Here is a 27,087-nt window from a genome sequence, read left to right as displayed (position 1 = left end):
ACATGCAATTCTCCGCTGGTGGCGCACTATGAGCAGCAGGTGGTTAGAAATACACCCATTTTACAAGAGAAAGAGGTGCATTGGATTTTCTTTTCAAGCAATCTCCTTAAATATACATTCATAGTTATATGATTGTATACAAGTCTGTAAGAAAGTCCGTTATGGAGAAAAAGAAGTTCAGGGTGAGAGCAGGCAAATAGGCCACAGAATTTTGGTAACTGACTCACTCAGCAGAGAGAACAATGTTGAGCGCCTGCCGGCACCAGACATATGCCTGCACTGCAGATGCAGTCATGAAAACTCCAAACAGTCTTGAAATTCAGAATCTTTATAGGTGAGGAAACCTTGGGAGTCCATGCAGAGGGTGAAAAGCAGAGGAAGAAGCACACTAAGGAGACAACCCAAAAAATACAATGGCAAGGGATGTAAAGCAAGTGATGATCCAAGCAATAGAGGGCAAATGTAAATTTCCACATGGCATCCAATGGACAACTGTGAGGGCCAAGAGAATTATGCAATTTTCTGACACCAGTATTTATCCTTATTTATGGATTTACTACATTTCCCACCAACTTTGCCAAATAGTTTACATTTTTCACACAAAAAGCGGTTTTCAGTTCGAATGGATCAAAATAATACGGAGGGGGAATGTACCACGCAATGGCACCTAACTGGCTTTTCTTGCTGGGTAATATACATAACCTTGATGCATAATTTGGTCCTCCATTGTCGCTTGACACTAGTAGCCTCGACAATGGTTGAGGTCTGCAGAGTGGTTTTAGGGCTGTCTTTCCGACGATAAAAACCCTATTTTACAGGGACGTATGGCATATAGTATGGCAAATTTTCCATTACAAAACACACAAGCATATAAAAATGTGGGTAATTTAGACAAGTTATTCCAAGGAACTGTTCTAATAAAAGCACATTCGCACATTTATTACTACAGTGCAATGGTCAAGCTGCGGGTTTAATACAACAGGTGAGTGAACGAGATATTAGAAACACACTGTTTACTACCACACAGATTTCACATGACAGTGATTTAGCCCAAGGCACAGTTCTCCTAATGGTCATAAGACCACATCAATATCGTTTTACCTTATTGCACAATTTTAACCACTTGCACCCTACTTTTGGTTAAAGATCTTTTTCAAACAAAACATGAATAATGCCACGTATGTGGATCTGTGAAATGAAAGATACTATTTTATTACCTGTTAGGCCTGGCATTCTTTGCATGGTTTTCCCATAACTTTTTGCCTTCAGACATCCTGTTTTTGCTGACTTTGCACACTTTACCGCTGCTAACCAATGCAAAAGTGCTTGGAATTTCAATTGACATATTTAATTTCCTTGTAAGTCCCTAGTAAAGGGATACTACCTGGCCCAGCACCTTTAAATGAAATGCTACTAATGGGCCTGCAGCAATGATTGTGCCACCCACTTAAGTGGCACTTTAAACATGTCTCAGGCCTGCAACTGCAGTCTGTGTGTGTGCAGTTTTAAACTGCCATTCTAACCTGGAAAAATAAACATTTTACCAAGCCCAAACCTTCCTTTTTAACACACCCCTATGGTAGGCTCTGGATAGCCCCAAGCCCTGAGTACAGTGTATTTAAAAGGTTTGAAATTTACTTTTGAGTTTTATATGTACTGGTAGTGAAAGACTCTTAAATACCTTTTTCACTACTGCAAGGTCCAACCCTCTGTTATAAATGGGGCTACCTGGTTAGCCAGGGTATGCAGCTAAGACAAGCAGAACCCACCACTTTAGTCAGGGCAAGTATGTTACACACCAAAGATAACTTGTGCTCATCCCCTGGTAGCTTGGGGCAGAGCAGTCAGGCTAATCCTCAGAGGCAGTGTGTAAAGTGTTTGTGCAACACACTCACACCACTGACACAATGAAGTACACAACAAAAGAGACGCCACCCAGGACGTATAAAAATATGTTTCTTATATTGTGAACATAAATTAGAAATATTATGCAGGTTATACCAATACCAAAATATTACCCGCTATCTGAAATAATACAAGGAAATCATGACATATAACAGTGTCTGTCTAGGGTATGAAACGCACATCCGATTGACAGCGGTACATATGAATCCCCATTTGTCATCATAATTTCCTAGACCCTCGCAGGACAACATAAATACATAACTCACCACCTGTCACCATAATGCGAAACATTAGAGGTATTGATGCATAATATAGTTACTTTGTCACCTATAGTATGATCCATACAAATGGCATAGGTGCTGCAGAGGAAAAGGTGACCTTAGTCACTGTGCAATAATCATAGCTTATTGTCTCCCTCACAAGCTATGCCCCCAGGTACTGCCAAGGTAAGGAGGGGGGGAGTACCCACACAAAGTAGCATATTGAGGAGGGGACCTGTGGGCCCCCTGCGTGTAGTATCACCAAGGGCAGAAACCTGAATGACAGCACAGATGCTGCTGGCGCAGAGTGAACTCCCTCATGATGGCAAACTTCGCCCACCCTTGTCCCTCAGCAGAAGTGTCTCTTCATAAGCAATGTCACCTCACGGGGAGCCCGTAGTAGCAGTCAGTTGAGGCCGCTTGGCAAAGCATGGGTCATGCACCCGTGTTCCGAGGAAGGCACATCACTCAATATGTGTTGAAAAACAGCAAGGTGTTCTCCCACAAGATGGTGATTGAGACAATGCAGAACGAGTGCTCACCATGCAGTAGGTGAAGAACGTTAGGTCGGTCAACCTCGGGGTTGAAGCGCTCAGCCCATGCTAGTGGCAGCAAATAAAGTAAACATCTGAAACGCTCATCATGCGCTGTGAGTGCAGGGGAAACAGCCAACGCTTATCACATGCTGGGCACCTGGAAGAATGTTTGGGGGGGCACAGTAAGCAGGCAGGCAAGCTCATCAATGTAGCACACAAGTGGTAGCCCCTCCTTCAGCCCAGCAGTAAACAGACAGCAGGTCAACATAGCTTAGTAGTTAGCATTAATGGTGATTTCTCTTGTCAGCTCAGTGGTGTCCAGTGGGAACAAAGTCAGGGAGCAGCTGGCAGCATGGCAACAAGCAGAAAAGCAATCTAGTGAGTCCTTTGGGCTACCCAACCAGTAGTAGGCAACAGGGCAACTGCAGAAGAGCAGTCCAGATGAGTCCTTTATGTGGCACAGCAGTCCTTCTGACAGAGGTTCAGTCCCAGTTCCAAAAGTGATCTCTCTACATGGAGTCAGAACCCCCGTACTTCCACACAAAGAGGTCTTTGATGTAAGGGGTGACTTCAAAGGAACCCTTTCAAGTGTAATATAACCCCTTTCAACCCAGCTCTGGCTCCAGATGTCAGTAGGGGCTAAATCAGCCCTTTGTGTGAGGGCAGGACAGTCTATTGATATGTGAGGTCAGCATGCAGATGGATGCAGATGCCTCTCTTAATGCCAGCAAAAGGAGGGTCAGAAAAATAGAAGGAGGAAGGCAAAATGTTTGGGGATAACCCTGCAAAAAGGGCCATTTCCACCCCCCCCCCCCCATAGGGTAACATCAGAATTATCTTATTACTTTTTAAAAGTGTAATTTCTGAATGGGAACAGGTAATCCCTCCATGTTTGGTGTCTCTGAAATCACAATTTAAAATCCTAACTTATTGCAAAGTCTGAGTTTAAGTGACAATTCCCAAAATACCACTTTTAGAGAGTTGGCATGTTCTTGCCTTCGTGATCTCGTGCCTGCAGTCCGTCTATGGGACAGATGAGTTGGGATCTGTGTATTCCTTCTAAACATTCACACACAATTGGGAGCTTAGGTGAGACTGGAAGGACCATCAAAGGCAGGATGGGAGGGAGAAGCTGGCCCCAGTCCCACTTATTGTTGAAAAGGCTGTGTCCTGTTTCTACACAAAGGGCTGCATCCTCCCTTTAGTTCATCTAGAACAGGGCCTGAAACACAGGGCATGTGCATACTTCAAAGGCATGCCTCTAGAAGCTTCTCTCTACTTCAAAAGCAAAAGTAGGGGGTGTATATATATACTGGACCACAGACATCACCACTTCAATATACTTCTGGACCTGTGTATACTCTGCCAGGAAAAAAGGCTGATGTGCTTCTAAAAGGAATGTCACTCTGCAGGCTGGCTGCTCTGAAGGAACTGATACACTGCTGTTCTGACCTGCTGCCCTCTTTTCTGGGTGAGAAGGACTGTACCTGCATCTCTTGAACTGAGAGTGACTCAAAGGGCTAGTTGGCTGGTCTCCTAATCTGAAGCCTCAGGGACACAACAAGCTCCCAACAGCCTTGTACCTTCAACTAGACTCTGCAATTTGTGAGCCTACCCTGCCTAGTGGTGCCACCCCAGCCACGGACCCTTGGAAGTGGGTTTAAAGTGGTCTGCCAGCCTCTGTGGATGCAGCAGAACTGAAGCATCTCCTCTATTGTGTGCTGCACACCTGAACAGAACCAAAGCATCTCTACTGCTGCATGGATTGGGCCTATCGCAGACCCGCACCATCATCACAGTCCATCGGAACCGCCACTGCGCAATGCATCCTTGGTGCAGGCTCTCGCATCCCTCGTCAATGGCAGCTTCGACGATAATGATGAACTCTGCACTGCAGCCTCACAGTTCTTCAGAACTGATGCATCATCTGACTGCAAACCACATCCTTAATGCCGGACATCACATCGGAAGTCCCACTGACGGGATCCTCAAAGACGATCTAGGCCCTCGCATTGCACCCTCTGCACATTTCAGAATAGGTGCATCACTTTGGCTGTGTGGCGCATCTTCAGCACAAGTCCACACAACACTCCACAAACCAGGATTGTTTAAGGTACTTTGTTCAGCAGGCCTAATTAGGTCCCTTTAGCCAGCCCATTGTACATCTCAGTTGGCCTGAACTTGAGACTTTGTCTGAGTCCAGCGAAACCAGATATCCACAGCTGATGCTTTGTATTTTTTATCGCTACTTTTACTAAAATCTTTAAAATTGAATGTCTGTGGTTCCACTGGCTCGTTTTTTGCCAATTTGGACTCGTTTTATTTATTAACCCCTTCATTGCTAAGTCTTTTCCCCCTCCAAAGCCAAGCCTTTTATTGGCTATTTAGGGTAGTTAGAGTTTAGGTCCCCATAACGTTTTGTCCACATAAGCTATCCAAGACAAATGTGCATCCTTTTTTTTTTTACAACATCCTGGGAATTCAAAAGGTACCCAGCTAAATTTGACTTTTTTGAGAAAATTGGAAAAAAGTGCTGCATAAGAAAACATCTGGGTTTTTCCCTGAAAATGGCATCAACAAAGGGTTTGTGGTGCTAAAATCACCATCTTCCCAGCTTTCAGGAACAGGCAGACTAGAATTAAAAAAACAAATTGTTCAACACAGTTTTGTCATTTTACTGGGACATATCCTTTTTTTCTATTTTTTTTGCTTTCAACCTCCTTCCAGTTAGTGACAGAAATAGGTGTGAAATCAATGGTGGATCCATGAAAGTTATACATTTCTGAAAAGTAGACAAAATTCTGAATTCAGCAAGGGGTCATTGTGTAGATTCTTTAAGGGTTTCCTATAAAAAAAATATTGAAATTGAGGTGAGAAAACAGCCATTTGTGTCTAAGTTTTCATCTGTAACCTTTTCTAAGCATGGCAGATTTTTTAAAGGAATATACCGTTATGTCCGCTGGACACTTCTGGTTGCAGGGATATATAGGACTTGTAGGTTCTCCAAGAACCCAAGCTACCCAGCGCCTACAACTGAGCTCCACCTTGCAATGGTTTTTCATTGTGTACCGGTTGTACAGCAGTTCATTTGGTACAATATAAAGAGTGAAAAGTTGGTATCAAGGAAACCTATGTATTTCTGAAATTGGCCCAAGATATGGAGTTTAGAAGCATTGGTTATTTGCACATCTCTGAATTTGTGGGAACCCATACTAGCATGTGAATTAGAGGGCATTTCTCAAAATGACTTCTTTCTTATACACTTTCTTGCATATGGAAGGAGCAAATACTTAGAAAGACAATTGGTAATAACACTTGTTCTACTATTCTGTATTCCCCCACGTATCCCGATAGAAATGGCACCTCACTTTTGTGGGTAGGCCTACTGCCCATTACAGGAAACGGCCCAAAACACAACGTGGACACATCACATTTCTTCTCTCTAAACTGAAATTTTTTGCAATGTGCCTAACTGTGGATTTTTGGCTCAAGCTCATCCAGCACATAGGGAAACCTGTACATTTTTTAAAACTAGACTCCTAGGGAAATTTAGAATGGGGTGACTTGTGTGGTTCTAACCAGGTTCTGTTATCCAGGATCCCTTGCAAACCTCAACATTTGCCTAATTAATCACATTTTTCACACATTTCTGTGATGGAAAGTTCTGGAATCTGTGGTGAGCCACAAACTTCCATCCACCCAGCATTCCCCTAAGTCTTCTAATAAAAATGGTATCTCATTTGTGTGGCTAGGCCTAGTGCCCGCAACAGGGAAGGGCCCAAAATGTAGTGTGGAGAAACAATTACCTGTTTTAGCAAGGGAGACACCTATGTTTTTGTTCTAGACTCTGCAGTAATCTAGGAAAACCTACCAAACCCAGACATTTCAGAAAACTAGACGCCCAAGGGAGTCCAGGGAGGTGTGGCTTGCATGGATCCCTCAGCAGTTTCTTACCCAGAATCTCCTGCAAACCTCAAATTTAGCTAAAAAAGTAAGTTTTTTCACAGTTCTGTGTGGGATCACAGCACCATCACAAATTATACCCCACTTGTGTAGGTGGGCCAAGAGCCTGCGACAGGAAAGGGCCAGAACTGTGTAGAAAGTGAGGGGGGACCAAAGTGGGTCCAAAAAGGCAGCCTTTTGTCATACGTTTTTAGTCTGACTGTGCTTTGGGCACCCATACAGATGGGACAGACGTTTTATCAGTACAGATGGGGGAATCCTGGGTGGTAGGAATTTTGTGGATTCCACCGGATTCCAGAAATTTCCCTCACAGTTATGTAGTAATTTCAGGCAAAGTTTGAGGTTTGCAGGGCATCCTGAGTAAGAAATTGGTGTGGGGTGCATGTGAAGCACACCACCCTGGACTCCCCCAGATGTTTAGTTTTCAGATGAGGCTGGGTCTGGTTGGCTTCTCCAGGTGGCAGTGTACCCAAGTCCAAAAAGTGCAGCCACTCACCAATGCAAGCGGAACGATATTAGGAGTTAGCCAACCTGTCTTGGCCGACAGGTAAAATCAAAATCTAAAAGAGTCAAATGTCCTCTTGCTTGCCTTCGGGATGAGATGCTTTAGTCCGCAGGAGGGGCTGAAAGACTCTACCCTCTTCAATTGGGGGGAGGGGCAGAACAATGCCCATGGTGGTGGACAGCCCCCACCCCTCTATTTATTTTAATTCCCTTGTGTCTAGTCAGCTGTCTGCCCCCCTGGGTGGCAGGTGGGGGTAATAATCCCCATTTATCTCCCCAGACAGGGGTCAGAAAGACACGTGTTTGGGGTGGGTGGGGCATTGGCTAGCCTATTTTAGGCAGCCCCCACCCCAAAGTTTGGGAACAAAACTAAACCCTGGGGCCTATTGGGCTTTCTGCACCCAGGAGGAGCAGATGGAGGGCTACTGCCCCCATCTGCCCCCGAGGGGGGCAGAAAGACTGTTTACATATTTGCGGTTGGTGGGGGGCATTCCTAAACACATTTTGGTCAGCCCCCCACCCCAAAGTTTGAAAAAGTAATCTTTGGTGACTAATGGGCTTTCTGCGGCCCTCGAGGGTAGATCAGGAGCTATTGCTCGCATCTGACCCCCGGGGGGGCAGAAAGACTGTTTACAAATTTGGGGGTCTGTGGGGAGCTTTGTCATGCCCATTTTGGGCAGCCCCCCACCACTATACAATATCACAAATGTCCCTGGTGCAGAGTTCGCTTTTTACCCCCCCACCCCCATGGGTGCAGATCAGGGGCCTTTGCCCCTATCGACTGAAATATTGCCCACAAAATATTGGGGGAGCAAAAGCCCTTGTCCAAGGGGCCACTCCCCCTCCCTGGTGTTTAATGGGTGGATCCCTGCTTGGGGATCATCTTCCTGCGGCAGTCCTCATGCAGGGCTCCACTGAAGAGAGGTACCATTGGAAAGAGGCCCTCCTTTCCAATGATACCTCTTCCGTCTGCCTTGGTGCTCAGGAGGCTGAGCTAGGCCCCTGAGCACCAAAGCATGGAAACACTCACTGTCAAAGGTTAGTGGGTATAGTTAGGAAATAAAAATGAAAAAACCTTAGAAATTCATATTAAAAAACAGAGGTTACAGGGAAATTATATTTAGGACCTAGAATAAAAAAAATAGAAATTCACTTTAAAAACCAAAGTTTACAGGGATGTTACAGTTAAGAACATATTTTAAACATGCAAAACCACAGAATTTCTGTTGTTAAAGTAGTTATCTCAAGTAACTGTAACTCGTGCCCTAAGGTAACAATAACTTGTGCACTCTACTCTACAACATGCCACTCTACTCTACACCACTCCTCTAAGATACTGTATGAAATGCCATTCTGACAGATAACTCCACTGTAGTGTATGACACGCCGCTACACTCCTTGCCACTACACAACACTTTAATCCACTCTATGCCACTGTGCACCATTCTATTCCAGACTACCACACTCACTCACTCCACTAAACAGCACTTCACTCTAAGATATGCTAATCCACTCTATGTCACAAACTAGCATGTTGCTGACTGCAGAGCAGTAGCCCTTCATAGAAGAATAGTCCAACAGCGTATGATGGAGTTCCATTTGGCCTGGAAAGCATTAGTTAAAGTTTTTATGGCTCCTACGTATGTTAAACTGCTTTGTAAGGGAGTAAAAGGTGAGCAGTTGGAACCCCTGGGCAAGAAACACATTACACAAATTTACCATACACTACTGGAAAACCCCCTAGACACATTGCTGCCCCTACGGGAAGCCCTGACTGTTGATGTGGCCCCCTCAGTGATGAGGATTAATGACATGTTCAATGAAAATAGCAAAAGGTTAGCCATGCTAGCCACACTACATTAACTGTAACTCAGCACTCTACCATGCACAGTGTTCTCATGAACAATTTCATAAGACATGCCCTGTGTGTTATGAGGAATACTATCATTTAACATTCTATAACTGATGTAATATTGAAAGCTATAAGCACTATGTATGGAGAAGGCATGAGTAACAGTTAATGTAGTATGGCTAGCAAGTTCATAACATTGTGTACAGAGGTGTGCATGTTATAGGATGTTTCGGGTGGGGCACGAGTTATAATTGTCAATTATAACTATAACTTTAGAATGTGGACGGTTTGTATAGTTTAAGTTGGTTTTGCATAGAAAGAAAAATCAACATTTTCCTAACTAACTCAGCTTTAACCTTTGTTTTTTTCCATTTAATTTTAATGGTTTTTATATTTTGATAAAAATGTGTTTCAAATTGTGCAGCAGAGTGGTGTACTGTGGAGGGCAGGAGTTGGGTAGAGTGTTCTAGAATTAAGTACTTTAGAGTGGAGTGGTATGTTGTAGAGAACTGTTGAGTGGCACAGAATGGAGCAAAGTGTTGTAGAGTGGAGTGTCATACAGTGGAGTGTCATTGACTAGAGTGGCATGGACTGAAGTGTCAGTGAGTACAGTGTCATAGTGTGACAGAGTACAATAGAATGTTGTAAATTGGAGTGGCAAACAGTGGAGTTGATTGTCAGAGTGGAGTGTTGTTAGTGGAGTGTTGTGCAGTGGAGTGGAGAAGAGTATTGTACAGCGTATTGTCGTACACTGGAGTGTCATGGAGTGTCGTTGAGCGTGATAGAGTGGAACAGAGTGTCCTAGAGTGGAGGGGCATACAGTGTTTGCCATGTCCTAGAGTACAGTGGAGTATCATAGCGTGGAGTAGAATGGTGTAGAGTGAAGTGTTGTGCATTGGAGTGTCATTCAGAGGACTTTAATTCAGTGGAGTGTAATTGAATAGAGGGTCGACAGTGACATAGAATGAAGTAGAGTGTTGTGGAGTGACAGATTGGAATAGGGTTGAGTGGAGAGTTGTAGAGAGGAGTAGAGTGAAGGAGATGTCTTAGAGTAAAGTTCCTTTTCATACAGTGAAGTTGCATGTCAGAGTGTCATAGTGCAGTAGAGTGTTGTTGCATAGAGTGGAGGAGAGTGTTGTTGTATAGTGTCAGAGGGGAGCGGCGTAGAATGGAATTTCATACTTCGTCATGGAATGCGGTAAAGTGTTGTACAGTGGAGTGAAATGGGGTAGAGTGGAGTGGCACAGGGTAGAGTGGAGTAAAGTGTCAGAGTGACATGGAGTAGAGTAGTGTGGCATTTCATACAATAGAGTGGCATAGAGTAGAGTAGAGTGTGTAGCACAGAGTCAAGTAAAGTCTCAAACTAGAGTGTCTTACAGTAAAGTGTCATAAAGTGGCATGTCAGAGCACTGGAAAGTATCAGAGTAGAGTGTTGCAGAGTGGAGTGAAGTAGAGTGTGGTAGAGTGGAGTGGCATAAAGTTGGAGAGTCGAGTGGCAAACAGTGGTGTCAAGTGGAGTAGCATACAGTGTGGCAATGGATTAGAGTGGAGTGGAATAAAGTGGAGTGGAGTGGCACAGAATGACTTGAGGGGAGTGTCAAAGGGACATACAATGGAGTAAAGTGTGGCACAGTGGCATTGATTGGAGAAGAGTGTCAGAGCAGCATAGAGTGTAGTAGAGGGGAATGGCACCGAGTGGAGAGTTGTACAAATGTGCAGAGTGGGCTAGAGTTGTACACTGGAGTGGAGTAGAGTGCGGTGGTTAGCATACGGTTGAGTAAAGTGTCATGAAGTGGAATGACATGAAGTAGCATGGAGTGATGTTTAGAGGTTTGGAAATTGTTGCAGAGTGGAGTTCCAGAGAGTGAAGTAGGGTATTGTAGAGTGGAGTGGCCTAGAGAAGAGTGGAGTGGCCTAGAGAAGAGTAGAGTGGCACAGCAGAGTGTCGCAGAGTTGAGTGCCATAGAGTGTTTTTGAGAAGGGTGCAGAGTGGACTGGCATAGAGTGGAGTAGCATGTCGTAAAATTGAGCGGCACGTCGTAAAGTGGAGTGGCGTGTAGTTAAGTGTAGTGGTGTGCTGTGGAGTGGAATGTTGTAGAGTGGAGTGGTGTGGAGTGTTGTAGAGTAGAGTAGAGTGGCATGTCATAGTGGCGCCGCGTGTCGTAATTGGAGCGATGTGTTGTTAAGTGGAGTGGCATGTAAAATAGTGGAATGGCCTATCAGGAGTGGCCTATCATAGAGTGGAATGATGTGCCATAGAGTGGAGTAGAGTGGCATACAGTTGAGGGGCATTCAGTGGTGTACAATGCTGTAGATTAGAGTAGCATACAGTGGAGTGGTGTGTTGTATGCCGCTCCACTTTGACACGTTATGCTGCTCAATGGAACAGCATAACGTGTCAACGTGGAGGGGCATACAGTGGTTAACAGTGATGTGGTGTAGACAGGAGTAGGGTAGTACAGTACAGTATAGTGCAGTGGTGTGTCAGAGTACACTAGTGTAAAGTGGGGTGGAATAGCATAGGGAGATTTGTGCAAAGTGTTGTAGCGTAGCTCAGAGTGGAGAATAGTATTGTAGTGTGGCTAAGAGTGGTGTAGAGTGTCGTAGAGTAGAGTGCTGTAGAGTGGAGGAGTGTAGAGTGTGGTAGACTGGCATAGAGTGGAGTGGAGTAGTGTGTGATAGAGAGGCGGCGTGCTGTGTCAGAGTGAAGTGCTGTGTCAGAGTGAAGTGGCTTGTCATACAGTGGAGTAAAGTGGAGTGGACTTTCATACAATGGAGTGGCTTGTAGAGTGGAGTGGTGTAGAGGGGAGAGGCAGATTGTCATAGATTATAGATTAGACTACTGTAGAGTAGAGTGAAGTAATGTAGAGTGGCACACAGTGGAGTAGAGTGTCACGGAGTGGAGGAGCATAGAGTGTTGTAGAGTGCAGCTGAGGGGAAATATAGTGTAGTACCGTTTTAAGAGTGAATGGAAGGAATGAGGTAGTTTAATTCTGTAAAGGCAGGTAAAATGTGTTTTATTACTTTATATATTATTTTAAAAAAAGTTTATGGCGTACTGCAGTAGTACCTAAAAAGTGCAAGAGTAGTTATAGAAATAACAAAATAAAATCAAAAAACTAAATAAATATGTAAAAAATTAAAAATAGACTGTACTACAATATATTGTCTCTTAAAACTGAGAACACAGACTATGTGTAGTCTAAACAATATTTTTCCCTTACAAAATTAAAAGGCAGCCATATTATTTAGACCACAGTAAGGACCTTTTTACTCCCACCGGGGCCTACACGTGACCTCCCCGCAGCTGTTTTTAGAGTATCCTGCTAGGTCGGCAGGTGGAAATCTGAGTTTCCACCCGCTGGTCTAGCGGGAAACAGATTACAACATTGTTTCCAGCTCGTAGTCGAGCCAGGGGCAATGCTGTCGCCTGCAGGCTGCACCAGCACCCTCGCAATGTTCACTGCCTGCAAAGCAGACAGTGAACATTCCGAGGTGCTGGCCATGGGTGCACCCGCACTACCCATGACAAGTGCATGGGTAGTGCTGGGGCCCCCCTAGGGCCCCGTGCACCTTTTTTTCACCAGCCTTTTCATGGTGGGTCTACCACCATGAAACCACTGGTGGAGAAGGGGGTTGTAATCCCCATGGCGCCCTAGCGAATTAAGACCGCCACCAACCTCCAGACAGCCTGACCACCAGGGTTGTAATGTGGCAGTCTAGAGACCGCCACACTTGTAATTGGGCCCTTAGTGTGTATTCTGGATTTTTAAGGGAAAATATAGTGTAGCACATTGTATTCCTAATTTCTTACATATGTATTTATTTTTCATTTCTATAAGTACTGCTATACTTTCTAAGTAGTACTGCAGTACTCCATAAACTTTTTAAAAATAGGCTAAGTAGTAAAACTACTTTTCTCCACCTTTACAGACTTATCAAAAGTGCCTTATTCCTTCCTATGCAGCTAAAAAAGAAGTACACTGTATTTCCCCTTAAGACCCCAAACACAGATTAAAGGCCTGATTTAGATATGGCAGAGGGAATACTCCGTCACAAAACGTGATGGATAGACCATCTGCCATATTATGAGCCCCATAGGATAGAATGGGATTGTAATACGGCAGACAGGAGATCCGTCACATTTGTGATGGAGTATTCCCCTCCATCAACATTTAAATGATGCCCTAAGTGTGGTCTGAACAATATGTCTGTTTTGTAAGGGCTTTCATTACCTAATTATAAACTGTTTTGTCATCGCAATGTACTCTGTTATAAAAACAAATTACTGCAGTATACTGCAGGCCAATATGTCACTATATTTGTTTGATTTATGTTTTAAAAACTACTGACCCAATTTACACATCCAACAAGAAAAATCGTTCAGGCAGCATAATCTATATTCCTGCCAAATTTCATTAAAATCTGTTCAGCCGTTTTGGCGCTACATCCAAGTAAAAAGTCTATTAAAAATGCATTGGTGGAAAAAATGAGTTTTGGGACCACCCTTTTTTATTTGCACCCCCTTACCTAATCACCATGAAACTTTGCATGATCCAGCCAATGTAGAATAGGGAAAATGTCTGAAAAGTTTTCTGAACATTTGTCAAACAGTATCAAAGTTACCAAGCAAAAACCCAAGAAATTCCTTTCTCTCAGAATCCTTATTATAACTACAGATTGGCTAGTCACTCTGCAATACTCTCTGTAATATATATATATATATATATATATATATATATATATATATATATATATATACACATACATACTAGTAGGTAGTTACAGTTAGGACCATCTTTTTCCATAGAGGAAGTATTTTTTGTTTTGCTAATAACTTTGGCACTGTCTGATGAATCTTCACAAAATTTTCAAAAGCAGTGTACAAGGTATTTTAGCTACTCTCTGGAAATTTTGATGATTCGTCAAGCAGGGGCCGAGAAAAGGGGTGGGTGGGTTCCAAAACTCCCTTTTTCCATTCTATATCTATGTAGATTTTGTAATCTTTAGAGACGGCTTCAGCACCAACCACTGAATAGAATTACACCAAATTTGTCTGGAAGTTAGATCATGATCTGCAGATCGTGTGTTTTGTGATTTTGTGTAACTCTATTCAGTAGTTTTGGAGTTAGTAAAGGAAAATAAATTAGATATCTAGGGGTGCAGATCCTCCACGGATCTGAGCAGAAAGCGAGGCCCTGATTGGCTGGCTGCAATGTAAAGGAAAATTGCGGCCAGCCATTTTGTTTCTTACCTGGTCCCTGGGGAGAAAACAAATGAAAACACACAAGGGGTCAGGATAAAGGTATCCTGACCCCATATTACACATGGAAGGTTCTCGAAGGGACCCGTCACGGGCAAACAAATTACCCAATGTTTGGTTTTGGCAATCCCTGGGTCCACCGTGGCACATCGTGTAAATCTGCACTTGATCCATGGATCCAAAGCCCAATGGGAAAAAAAAAAAACTGACCTCTCACACACTATACCCCCGCAGTGTGTGCAGAGTAGGGTTGGGTGCACGCAGGAGTGTTGGTGGTAGGCCCTGCATGAGGTGGTTGCATTAATGTACAGTATTTATGTATTACTTTACTTTTTTTAAAACATAGAAATTCACTAAAAAAACACAAAGGTTACTGGGATGGTATAGTTAGGTTCATATTTTACCCACACAAAACCACAGAAATTCAGCAGTTATAGTTATACTTATCTGAAGAAACTATAACTTGTGCCAGAAAGTAACTTTAGGCCACAAGGTATAGTTTCTTAAGATACGTATATATATATATATATATATATATATATATATATATATATATATATATATATATATATATATAAAAAAACGCGAATGAGTCAGCCCCAAACTTGGCAGGCTGTAACAGGGTCGTGAACCCTAAATACTCAACAACAAATCACTTCTTGAACAGAGATACTGTGAACAAGGGAGCCTTGTCTCCTGAAACGCGTTAGAGTTTATTTTCTGTTTTGTTTACTCTGCCACATTAAATTTACTTTTCTTAGTGACACGAGTGGCTGTAACTTTCTCTTCTTTTCAAGAAGTGATTTGTTGTTGAATATATATATATATATATATATATATATGTATGTATAATGTTTATTTAATTAACTGTAATGTTTTGTTTTTTAATTATTTTTTTATTGTTTTGTATTCATTGGTTTACTAATTATTTAACATACGATTTCAATGATCTTTTTTTAAGCAGAATTTTAATTTAAAAATATTAAAACATTGTTACATAATTTATTTGGAGTTTATTTATCTGTTAAGCAAATCATTTTGACTATTTTAACGTTATTTAGTAGGTTAGATGTTTTATATTAGGTATGTAATTTAAATATATCTATACTTTTACAGGTTTTTATAGGTTAGTGACAATATTTGTTGCAGATGATGTTATTTTCAATATTTTAGAAAGTGTTGTACATATTTAACATTATGTAACTTTGTATAATGCCACTTATTGTGCTGATATTACGTTATTTTAGATATTTAGAACGGTCAGATTTTCATGGTCAATATTTGTGTTTTTGCGTTTTAACCACAGGATGGCATTATTTTGGTAATTGATATTTGTTTTAGCAATACTTAATTAGTTTGATGTTGTTGTGGTCTGTATTATGTCACCTAACTGTACACCAACTGTATTTTTAACCATAGGTTAATGAGAAAGCATTATGAACATTCTATAATGCAAGGTGCTGTGTTATGAATCACATGTATAAATTATATATTGAAACATAAATGTATTTAAACACACTACGGTACGGTAAAATACAGTTTTCATTAGATCCCTGCATAATTCACTTCCTTGGAGATTTGTGTCCTAGGTTCATGCAGTATCAAACAGTTCTAAATTTATTAACAGCACAATACAACAGAATTCCCAAAACAAATTACAAAGAAAATTGAAAATTTTAATTAGCAAAAGAACCCAAATATTATTAAAATCAGTCAGATGTTTAAAGTTGTAAGATATAATGGTTAAATCAATGCACATGGGAATGCTGGAACTGTAAATGTCATTGTCAATCTATGTGTACTGGCCAAAAATGGCCACTACAGACCGCTGTTGTGCCGGAAAAGAAAACAAGTAAAAGCTACAAGCCAACTGTTCTCCTACCAAAGGGCTGGGAGTTCATGCGTAGGAATTTTTCATGCAGGTACATATAAGTGCTTTGTATCTAACTGGCGCTAATCTGGGGAGAAGGTCAAGAATAAGGCAGGCTCTCACGCCCAGCAACCGAGAGACTCAATATCTACTCATGCTTATAAAATCACATATTATTTCTGCTACAGCCCCTAGAGCCTCAGAGAAGTCTTGTAGTCATTATGTCTCATTCCAACCAGGTCTCTCTCCAGGTCCACCAAACACATCTTAATCTTTTTCAGAGCATAACCCTTTAATTCCCACAATATCAGCACGAGTCAGGGCTCCTTCAGTCTTCTTTCTTCAATAGTCAGGCTGAATTGTCTTACTTTTTCCAGCTGTGCTTTCAGGTCCAGGAATTTTCAGAGGTGGTGGTAAGGTGCCATTCCTATTCTGTGCATAAGCAAGAGATTGTGTATCCTCCACAGCCAATTCTGGCAATTTTACCTTGAAAAAAAAAACCTTCTTTACAAGTACTTTCTTTTCCCACTAAATTTAAACCTTCCGAGTTTTCTCCATTCAAGATAGTTTCAGCCTTCTACCATCTACTAAAGACTGGAGTTACCCATCAGGCACATCACTAATGAAATGAAGCAGACTCCTCTCTCCCTGTGATACAACTATTTATCCTCCTGAATGAAGCACAGATGAAAGTTTGAGGTGGCTCTAGGAATAAATTGTTCCTCTTCCCGGGACCCTCAATTGGGATCTGTTTTTTCAAAGGAAGAGCTATTATGGGAGTCCTTTGAATCACCATCTGTTCTTGCCCACTCCCAGATGAATAATTTCTGCTAAGTGTTCATTGTTGATAGAACTTCAATCTTCCCGCTGCTAGAAGCAACTTGGATAGGTCCCAAACACACATAGAGACACAATCACTCAAAACACAAATGTAGGTGATCTCTGGTTCTGCAGCATGTCACAACCCAAGTGTAAGCATGGAAGCTTGGGTGTGGACTTTATTCATGTGCTTTCAGTAGTAATATGATGCTAGTTTTGCTATTCATTTAATATTATAGTCTGAAATAGCTGTACGCAGTGTATAACAACCTTTGCGTAATGTACACAAGTGCTGCACCCATGCTATATAGTTTTACATATTGTAAGCTGAGATCTCTGCCTAGGCCAATTAGAACAATATCTGTGTGATTTGCACCTAAAGTATGCCTAGTTTTTTACTTGTATGTGTACCCACACCCTGAAGGAAAGTGGTGAAGTAACATAACACTACTACAAATCGTATATCTGGACCAAGAGTTATTGAATTGCTTTTAGAAGCAGAATTACGCATAACCATTGGCGCACATCCACATTAACAGAGATCTCTGCATGTATATGTCATTGAGCCTAGCAGTAGTAGGAGTTCTTGAATTTCAGGAGTTAGCCAGGAGTGCAACAGTATCTCAATCATTATCACAGCAAAATCTTTGTGAATCTAGCCAAGTGTGTTACGCTTTGAGTCAGCAAATTTCCTGCAAGAAGATTCCTAATCCACATGCACAAACCTTGCAAATTAGCACCAGTAATGTAGACAGTGCAAATCGAAAACAAGCATTGGCAGTTGCTGCTCCATTTTTTCGAGCTCCTTTGCTAGAGTGCATGCACTTACTCACAGAGTTATTAAGTTAGTCCCTGTACAGTAGACACATTATTTTTTCAAAATCGGTCGAACTGCTCTCGTCGGCACAGGTGCAGAAAGTGTTCATGACATGACCCCTTTTAGCAGATGGTGTACGCCCTTTTAGCAGATGGTGTACGCCATACTTTAAAACCCTGAGTTTCCTAGGAAAGTTGACAGTTTTAATGGTAAGAACTGAAAGTCCTTTTTAATGATTCCTTATATGAGATTTTCAAAGACAGAACATGAGGGCATCCAGTGAATGATGTCACAAGGAATCTCAAAACTGCAGCAGACATAATCAAACAAAACCACATTCAGGAATGCCTATTATCAGAGATTGTGAAGCTGTTGCATTCATTCATCACAGTGATTTCAGCTAAAGGTTGCACGATGCAAATGATTCCCAAACAGAACGAAATCACCAAGTTCTCACACATTGTGATTTATAGACAATATAAAACAGAATGACTTTAACAATGCTAACGCAATTGCTCACCCTGAAGTCTGTTCTTGATTCTTTTTGTTCTTGCAGTACACTGTCACGGGTCTGAAAAAGGAAACAATCATGTATCATTTTGACAACAGAGGTAGACAAAACTGTTTCATAAATAATTCACCTTTGCACTACCAGTTTGGAATCACGAAAGAGCACACTAGTAATTATTTCTTCTATGAATTCAAAGTATAACTGCAATATTTATTGTTTGTTAATAGCACCTCTTAAACTCAAGAGTGAAGGGCCACCATGTTCTACTGCCTTTTTGCCCCGAGAAAGACCCGAGTTTAGCAGTCAGAGCATGGGAACTGTTGACGATGAAGACGTGAAACTATTTTACTTGCAAAACTACACAAAAATGACATACACTTAAACAAACAAATACAAGAATTAAACAGATCAAATATATTGTACACTTGTGTAAGCTATATCTAATTGACTGTTACTGGTTATAGGGACGAACGTTAGTGTTAAAAGGTCACGAATGATTGTATACAAACTATAGCTAAAGTTCCATTACGTGGCCCTTCTACATATCCACATAAATGGAGGCAGTTGTCTCAGAGAAAGGAGGAAACCCGATATCAGAATCTCTTTCAAAGTTTAAAAATATGTCGTTTAAGGAACGATAAGCCACATCAGTTCTAGCACATCATGCCTTCTCTTGGTATTGGCCATGTTAGCATCCTCGGCATAAAAGGAGTAAGTTTGCCATCAATTCTATACATAAATGTTGCAGTACGGGCCTGGGGAATAATGAGCCCTATGGCTATCTTTTGTCTACTGACCGATGTTCATTCACCAGTGGCGGGTTTTCCGACTGTAAACATAATACAGAGTAGGACCTTGCAGCTGGAAAACCTTTTACTCAAGCATAAGATGATCACACAAAAGTACGGGAAATGGGTGTTTAAGGTGTAGTTAGTTTTCCAACCCCTCACAAACGTCTGAGTAGGGTAGAATTCACAAACTCATATCTGACCCCTTACCACACTTGAAATTGTAAAAAATTAATCTTGCCAAGGGGAAGGGTATATCTCATTCCAGAGTGGAAAAGAGAATGAACGCCTTATGTTGTTCGTGTATACAGGTGGACTTTCTCCTCGAAGAAAAACATTTTACTCACTGCTAAATAAAAAATAATAAATGTTGTCATTTCGGAAAGGAGCCCGCTTTCCACAATTGTGCAGTGCGTGCTACTCCACATTGGACAAATGACAACACCAGTGACATCACAAAGTTGGTCCAGGATTACACATTGAAAGAAAATCTTAATTGCATAAAACAAAGCCCTTGCTGGATCGAAAATCTCCTACTATATATTTTTGACAATTTGGCCCATGGTTCTGTAATTGCACTCTTACAGAAGCATAAAACGTTGAGGCTCAATAATATTGAAACAAGACGAGGGTTGCTTGCATTCCTATTAAGAGGCCAATGCATACGCGTAAGAAACAGGCATTTCCAATGCAATAGGTCTTGCATTTACTTGAGTTGGGGCTATTAGCATTGTAAATGCATAACTGGACTTTTTTGGCACATTAAAAAAAAGAGCACATTTGACCTGAAATATGTGCTATATATACACTGTGCAATCCTAATTATGGGCGGGTTAAGAACATCCACTAAACAAGATCCAATACGCAAAACAACCAGCAACATGAATCCTGGCAGCACCTAAAGTACAAGGCAGTTCGCTGAAAGTTGCGAAAATAAGGTAATTTTAAGATGAAATTGCGATCAACTGGCACAGAGTGCACTAACATAATATAATTTTCACCAGCCCGAATTTACCAAACAAACTTTCACTTGAACACTTACCATCGTGGAAAATAAATTGTAGCTAATCATGAAAGCACAGGACCTTCTGTGAGTTTTAGGCACAGCAGAATAAGAGGTCGCAGGCACATCTGTTGTAAGTAGAAGACAGCCTCTGTGTTTTAAAGGCACAGCTCTTTGCCCGCTTGCTGTTACAGCAGCAGTAGTACACAAAAACGTTTCCCTCAAAGCAAGTGAGACCCAATACCTGGGAGGTGATAAGTAGACAGATTTAGACGAAAGTGAACGTTCTAAATAGAAAACTTAGGGCCAGATGTAGCAAATTCTGGCTTTGCAAGTCGCAAATTGCGAGTCTGAGCGGCTCGCAATTTGCGAGTCGCAAAGCCGGATGCAGGATGGTGTCCGTGACACCATCTGCGAGTCGCAAGGGTGGGTCGCAATTTACGACCCCCTTGCGACTCGCAGCACTCACAGGGATGGTGGCCTGCTGGAGACAGCAGACCACCATGTCTGTGACTGCTTTTAAATAAAGCAGTTTTTTTGTAATGCAGCCCGTTTTCCTTAAAGGAAAACGACATGCATTACAAACGAAAAAATGAAACGTGTCAGTTTCATTTTTTCAGAGCCATTCACAAAGGGGAAGGGGTACCATGGGGACCCCTTCCCTTTTGCGAATGGGTTATCACCAGTGTGACACTGGTGGTAACTGCGAATTGCTTTGCGACTGCGTTCGTGGACACAAAGCAATTCTGAATTGCGATGCGACCCCTTCCTATTTGTGACTCGCAGTCCCATTTTGCGAGTCGGTAACCAGGTTACCGACTCGCAAAATGGTAATGGGCATCGCAATGTGGCTTTTGCGCCTCACAAACAGCGATTTCGCTATTTGTGAGGCGCAAAAGCCTTGCTACATCTGGCCCTTAATGTCCATGGCCTGTTGCTCCATTAAACTTGTTGTGCCCAAATGATGCAGGCCTGAAGTGAGGGTGGGCTCTAGCCTGTCACGCCCAAACGCAATAAGTAAATCTAGAGGTTTTTATCAAGTACAAAAGATGCCATGTTAAAACCATTTTATGGTTCCTCTTACCCACGCTTCTGCAGTTCAGAATGAAAGGGGTTCGTTTTTGAGATGGGATGGTCGGCAAGAAACAATAACTGCAAGCGTTGTTTTTTGTGCTTCTTAAAATTAACATTCAGACTCCTTTTCCCTCTGAGTAAAATGTTCACATGTGCAGTAGTTCTGCACTATGTGCTGCTCCCCCGGATAGTTCTGCACTGTGTGCCCTCACCCAGAAGCGGAAGCGTATGGGTTTTTGCCGGCTCAGCTAGAGGGTTGCAGACTGAAGGGGAGAGTCAAAAGAAAAAAAATAGTTTGCATAGTATATCTGCAATCACCCCGTAACAGGGTCGGTATCCAAGGTGGTAATTAAGGCGGGACAAACGTAAAGCATTTACCAACAACATCATGTGATTTTTGAAATGCAAGCCCATGAACTAATGAAAGTGATAGGCCTGAGGTGGGCGTGGTTAAAAGCTTACAGTACTTACAACAGGTCAAAGCGCTTGCACGCTCGACCTACAAAACTGCAAACACTGCCAACACAGTACCTGCTAGGCCTCAGCTTAACTTTCGAAAGTCCACTATATTTAGATGAACAATTTAATGAGCTAACAATGTGTCACCGGGGTTACCATTATGCCGTTATGTCATATCAAAATGTTCTTTTGACATAATAAAACATACATAGTTATAAATACAATTTGTTCGATTTTTGGAGTTCAGTTGAATCTACTGCTAAAACTCATAAAGCAACACATTTTTACAAAGTGTTTACAAAATTTAGTTTGGTGTAGAAAGAAATGCAATCTGCAGCATGACGTGATGGTCTAACAGAACGTGCTCCACTGACGTATCTGTCTGTTCTGTATGCCACGCGGTTTATCGCCCTCTGTTTACACCAGCGAGCCATGCTAGCCGCAAAGGCAAAGGGCCCGTAGACGGACAGGGAGCCAGCGAAGAGAGGGCCTAGTGGACAAAAGTGATGCTTTAAATAATTAAAGTAAACATAAGTTTGTTTATAAACCAGTGCAACTACTTTGGTTTATGATCCTTTTCGCATACTATTTCAGTAAATTTGGGTTTGGAGAAAGGGATATTATGTGATTCACTGAAGAGAAAAAAAAGAAAACATTCTGTCCCGGCCACAGGCTGCTGATGACTTTTCATTGAACCGAGAGCATGATTACCTTTTCAGCAATCTATACTGGAGAGCAACCTCTTGATTCGCCACGCTTTTGAAGAAATTGCCTGTTACTGCTGTGCTTTATTACACTGTGAGGAAGTTAAAAAAGGCTGGCCTGTTCCAGTTTATTTTCAAGAGTGGGCAAAAACAAAGAATTAATCACCTTACTTCCCAAAAGGCAAGGAGGTTTGCACTTAGTTTATCGCTACAACAGAAAGATTTATGCTGCAGTTGCCTTGGACACGCATGACTTGCAGCTCAGTACAAGACTTTATTGGTGAATATTGGAAACCACAAGTGGCTCAATGTACAGTTCTGAGCGCAACGTTATTCCATGTCAGGGACATTTCTAACGACTAGGGAAGGAAAGGAAGGGGCAGGTTGAGCGGGGTGTGATTTTTAAAAATACTTTACAGGGATATATGGCTTTGGTTTTTATTTTTTTCGTTTTCATTTGGGTGTAAAAATCAACAGGGCTTGTTGTGACGCTACCCATTTTTGGGCAAGGTAAAGCCTTTTTTAATGGGACTAGTATGGAATTCTCATATATTTTTTCACAGACATTTTTTTAAAAGTGACTCGATCCTTCACAGTAGCATCTTGAAATTCAACATAAGGAGATTGCCAAAACACAGTTCAAAATATGGCTAAAGAGCAAACTGCGCTACCCAGTCCCAAATTATTGCATGAGCCATGTCCATCTTGATTTTTGTATGAGGAAAATAATATATTTTTTAAAGTAATTACTAATTTGGTTGTGTTAGAATGTCTTTGTATTACTTTTTTTGTCTCTCTGTCTCTTATCCAATTGAATGTTTCATGGCCCTAACCAGCGGTGTTTCCAACACCCACAGTCAAGCGCACTCAATGCATCAACTCCTGTATGACATGAGAACATTACATTTCCTATAAAAGCCAGGGATGACAGTAAAAAGATCATTAGTTTGCAGAGAGTGGTCTACAATCCACGATGGTTAGTGGTTTCATTCCAATCACAGATCTATTAACCATTTTAACAAGTTAATGCCATGACACTTAGCAGAAAGCAGATACTGAACTGTGGTTCTGAATGATGATTTTGATCAACCTGTATGCAGTTTTAATTATTAACATATGTCTGCGTGAGTTTCATTATTTATTTATGGTGTCAGATTCGTAGCACTGAAAACTGTAAGCAACAGGTCATAAAACTGATAAAACGTAATGGTATCTGGGACGTTTGATCTACATGCGGAAGACATGTTTCATCTTGCCTCCTCTGCATGAGAGCACTAAAGATGGGAAGAGACACCATTTGGCTTACAAGTGTAGAAGGCTTGATTTAAACAGAAGCTCTCTGTTGATAGCTGTGCAAAGTGTGTATTTATTTATTTAATTATTTATTTATCTATTTATTTATTATGTGTAACTTACACCAACCAAGTCTAGTCTTCCTAAATTGGAAGATATTATATCAAAAAGCATCGCAGGAATTCCAGTTATAGTAAGATTAATAGCACTGAATACACACTGGTTGAGTTCCACTATATGATTTTTAAAAGACAGGTAATTGTGGCAGAAGCGCATTATGGCAAGTAGGGATATTAATGGTCTTGTGTATTGGTGTTCTCCATAATGAGAAGGAATTGTTGAACTCTGGGTATAACTCTTGCCCACCTCTGTCTAAAGTACAAACTCCTCTAAATATAAGTGCAGTATACCTACACAGACTCAGTGATGGAGATGAGGGTCAGAAATTGGTCAAAACAAGAGCTATATTATAGAGTGATATATGTGATAAACCAACTCCCGCTGTACATTACAAGAATTCTGAAAGTCACTGAGGAGTTCCATGACCAAACAGAAAAAGAAGGCTAAGGGCAGAGTTCTTTTATAAAGCTATGAGACTCTGAAATGGCTTGTAGTATGTTTTTTACCTAAGGCTAGGGTTATTTTATTATTTATAGTACACAGTCACACCTTCACCCTTCCCACAAATAAGTACAATTGTTGGAGTGTTGCTCTTTCATATGAAAGAGGTGGTATGGTTGCGGACATGAAGAATAAAAGCAAAATCCATAGTGCACACCAAAAATCATTATTATTTTTTCCAAAACAAATATATCAGAATCAATTTAAAGTAAGTCAGATTAAAAAATTCTGTAGTTCAGAAAATGTAAAGCATGTAGAAGAATTATATCAATACTGTAATGACTCATAGGGTGCAAAAAGTAAACTTGTTGGCAGAAACATCCCCTTTCTACTAAACAGTGTTCACTTTAAAGAAACAGATCAAAAGTTCCTGTTCTTGATGTCTAACTTGCAGTTGTAATTATGCTCTGAGACCCGTTTTGACCTTAGCTGCCCATCTTGGCAGCAGATACTATGATATCACAACTCAATTGTAATATCTAAACGTAGTTGAACAGCTATGTCATTCCTTTATAACAGTGACTAGAGATGTTGCAGTTTTATTGTGAAAAGGAAATCTGAGACAAGCTTTTATACAGGAATTGTGGCCTATCTTTATAAAAAAATTGTCCAGCCACTTTATTACAACACCCCTACAATAATTATAAAGTTAGGAACATACTGACTAGCCAGACAAATAAGACCATGGGTGAAATGATGCAAGCATGAACCTCCAGAGTAAATAGTAATTTTGCTGTCTTCTCTTGGAACATCCTTGGATTTAAAGGTTGGATAAGGGAGGTGATGGAAAACCTTGATTTCGATTTTTGTTCTGTGGTTCTAGTGCAACAAACGTGGATGCACAATCCAACTCTTTTAAGTGGCTTTATAACTTTCCCTCACCCTGTTATCACATCTGTTAATTTAAAACTTACCTGTTTGTGCACTTCTAGTGAAACTAAGGTTGACAGTTTACTTCCTGTATTCATCTCTTTCTCAATGTGGGTGGTATTGTATAATTAATGTCCATTTACCCTCGGGTGTGATAGATAACAATCAATTGCTATCAATTGAAGAGGTGGAAAACTTAAGCTTTACACAGCTTGTCATTAATAATTATTTGTGGTCATTTCTGTGTAAGAATCATTGCAGATATTAAAGCACTGTACATTTGCACCACAGATTGCTTGGGCACAGGACCAAACCACCAGAAGCTGTGGCAGGGGGCACTGCTTGAACAGGTAATTATAGCAAATGTTTTTTAAATGTCGGGCATTATGATAAAGAACAGCAGGCTAGGCAAAAATTAATGAGAGGAACTGGCACCCACTTGTTAGATTACACATTCATGGAAGGATGGTTCTTACTTTGTGAGGTTGTTGCTACCTTGAAATAGTAGTGATTCCATTCCAATGATAGCAGAAATTAATCTCAGATCTAAAAAAAAAAAAAGCCTCTGAGTGTCTGAGGCAATCTTTCTGGATACAGTTAAGTGGATTCAAACTTTTCAGTATACCAGGAACTTGGTGGGAAATTGGGACTTGGCCACATAAAGCTTGACTGCCTTCTTGCATAACTGCACTTAAGTGTTTGAACTTTTAATAACTTCTGTTTCTGTACAGATTAGTATTAATAAGGTTGACAGTGAGGGAGTCAAGCACAGACCTTGTTCGAAAACAAGTTTAAAGAAAGTGCTAATATCAGCACTGAAAAGTAAACATTTAGAGCAAAGTGGTAAGATCAGCTCTAAAGAGTTATTGAAAGGAAGAATTGCTAAAATATAAGAATAAGCCAATAGCATATAAGGTACTGATTAGAAGGAAATATAGATGAAATACACAAAGCATGTGCTTTGATGGAGGCAGCTATTAAAGCAAACGATATGAGGCTTTTTGTAAACATGCCCATGATGGGCAGGGATGTGGACAGAAGTTCATGATCATAGGTTTTGAATGCGTTTATTTGCCATTCATGCCTCTGAATCTTATAAAATGATTATCAATGAGATTGACGAATTATAATCTGTCTAGAAGAAGTAACTCTCTGCTTGCTCTTTCTAATTAACTCTGCACTCATTCACTATGGTAAAGCTACAGTAATGAGGAGGGGTGGTCTCAATTAAGGAATAAACCTGCAAGGCAGCATCAAAAGATGCTGTAAGTAAATCAGAAATGAATCATCTGTCTCCATACAGCCACGTTCTCTGAAGCTGGCAAAGGGAGTTAGGCAGATGTACCACAACAGTACCATAATACACACAAAAGTACGGGGTTCTCTAAAAGAGGACGTCGCGGATATTGGCGTAGCCCTGGGTTGTATGTATTCCTATTTGGAAGGGTAAAGTCAGTGGAATGTCAGTTGGAAGTTGCCGAGTGCATATTCGGAGAGGAACAACGGGGGGTGGGAAAAAAAGGGGATTTCCTTTTACGGACTAGGTGGTCTCACACACTATATAGTGTCATGCTTCATCATTTGACCACCTAGACCCACCCAGGTAGGACAGTGCCACCTGGGCGGACTCAACCTCACTGTTAAAGGAACAGGAGGGAGTGCGTAAATAAACTTGTTTCTGGAAAGATCGGGATCCAGCTAATCTACTGAAAAAAAACTAAAAACACCTAAGCAGACACCTATGAAGAGCAACAAATTTAATGGTGGTGTCTGACTGGTGTAGTTAAAACGGGGGGTTGGGACACCTCTGTGAGGGCAAGGACTCACAGGGTCACCTAACTAATTACTAGCCAACATGTTTCTGCCCTCAGGAGTGAGCCAATGAAGGTCTCGGGGCATTCGTCAGGGCCTAGGATCCCTACGTCTCACGTTGGAGGAAAATACTCTATGGGGAAATCAAAGAGTGAAAAAATGG

General features: G+C 41.3%; 1 protein-coding gene across 3 annotated transcripts in view; it reads right to left on the bottom strand.

Annotated features, from left to right (window-relative positions):
• The window catches only part of INPP4B (inositol polyphosphate-4-phosphatase type II B), a 2,522,842-nt gene that overhangs the window by 1,533,698 nt on the left and 962,057 nt on the right, over positions 1-27,087 (bottom strand). For all 3 annotated transcript variants that reach the window (XM_069242568.1, XM_069242569.1, XM_069242570.1), the window contains one exon: positions 18,310-18,360. In XM_069242568.1, coding sequence (XP_069098669.1) covers positions 18,310-18,360 — 51 coding nt within the window. The remainder of the gene's footprint in view (positions 1-18,309; positions 18,361-27,087) is intronic.

Source organism: Pleurodeles waltl, chromosome 1_2 (assembly GCF_031143425.1).
Source record: "Pleurodeles waltl isolate 20211129_DDA chromosome 1_2, aPleWal1.hap1.20221129, whole genome shotgun sequence".
Taxonomy (NCBI): Eukaryota; Metazoa; Chordata; class Amphibia; order Caudata; family Salamandridae; genus Pleurodeles; species Pleurodeles waltl.
This window is presented reverse-complemented; position numbering and strand designations above follow the sequence as displayed.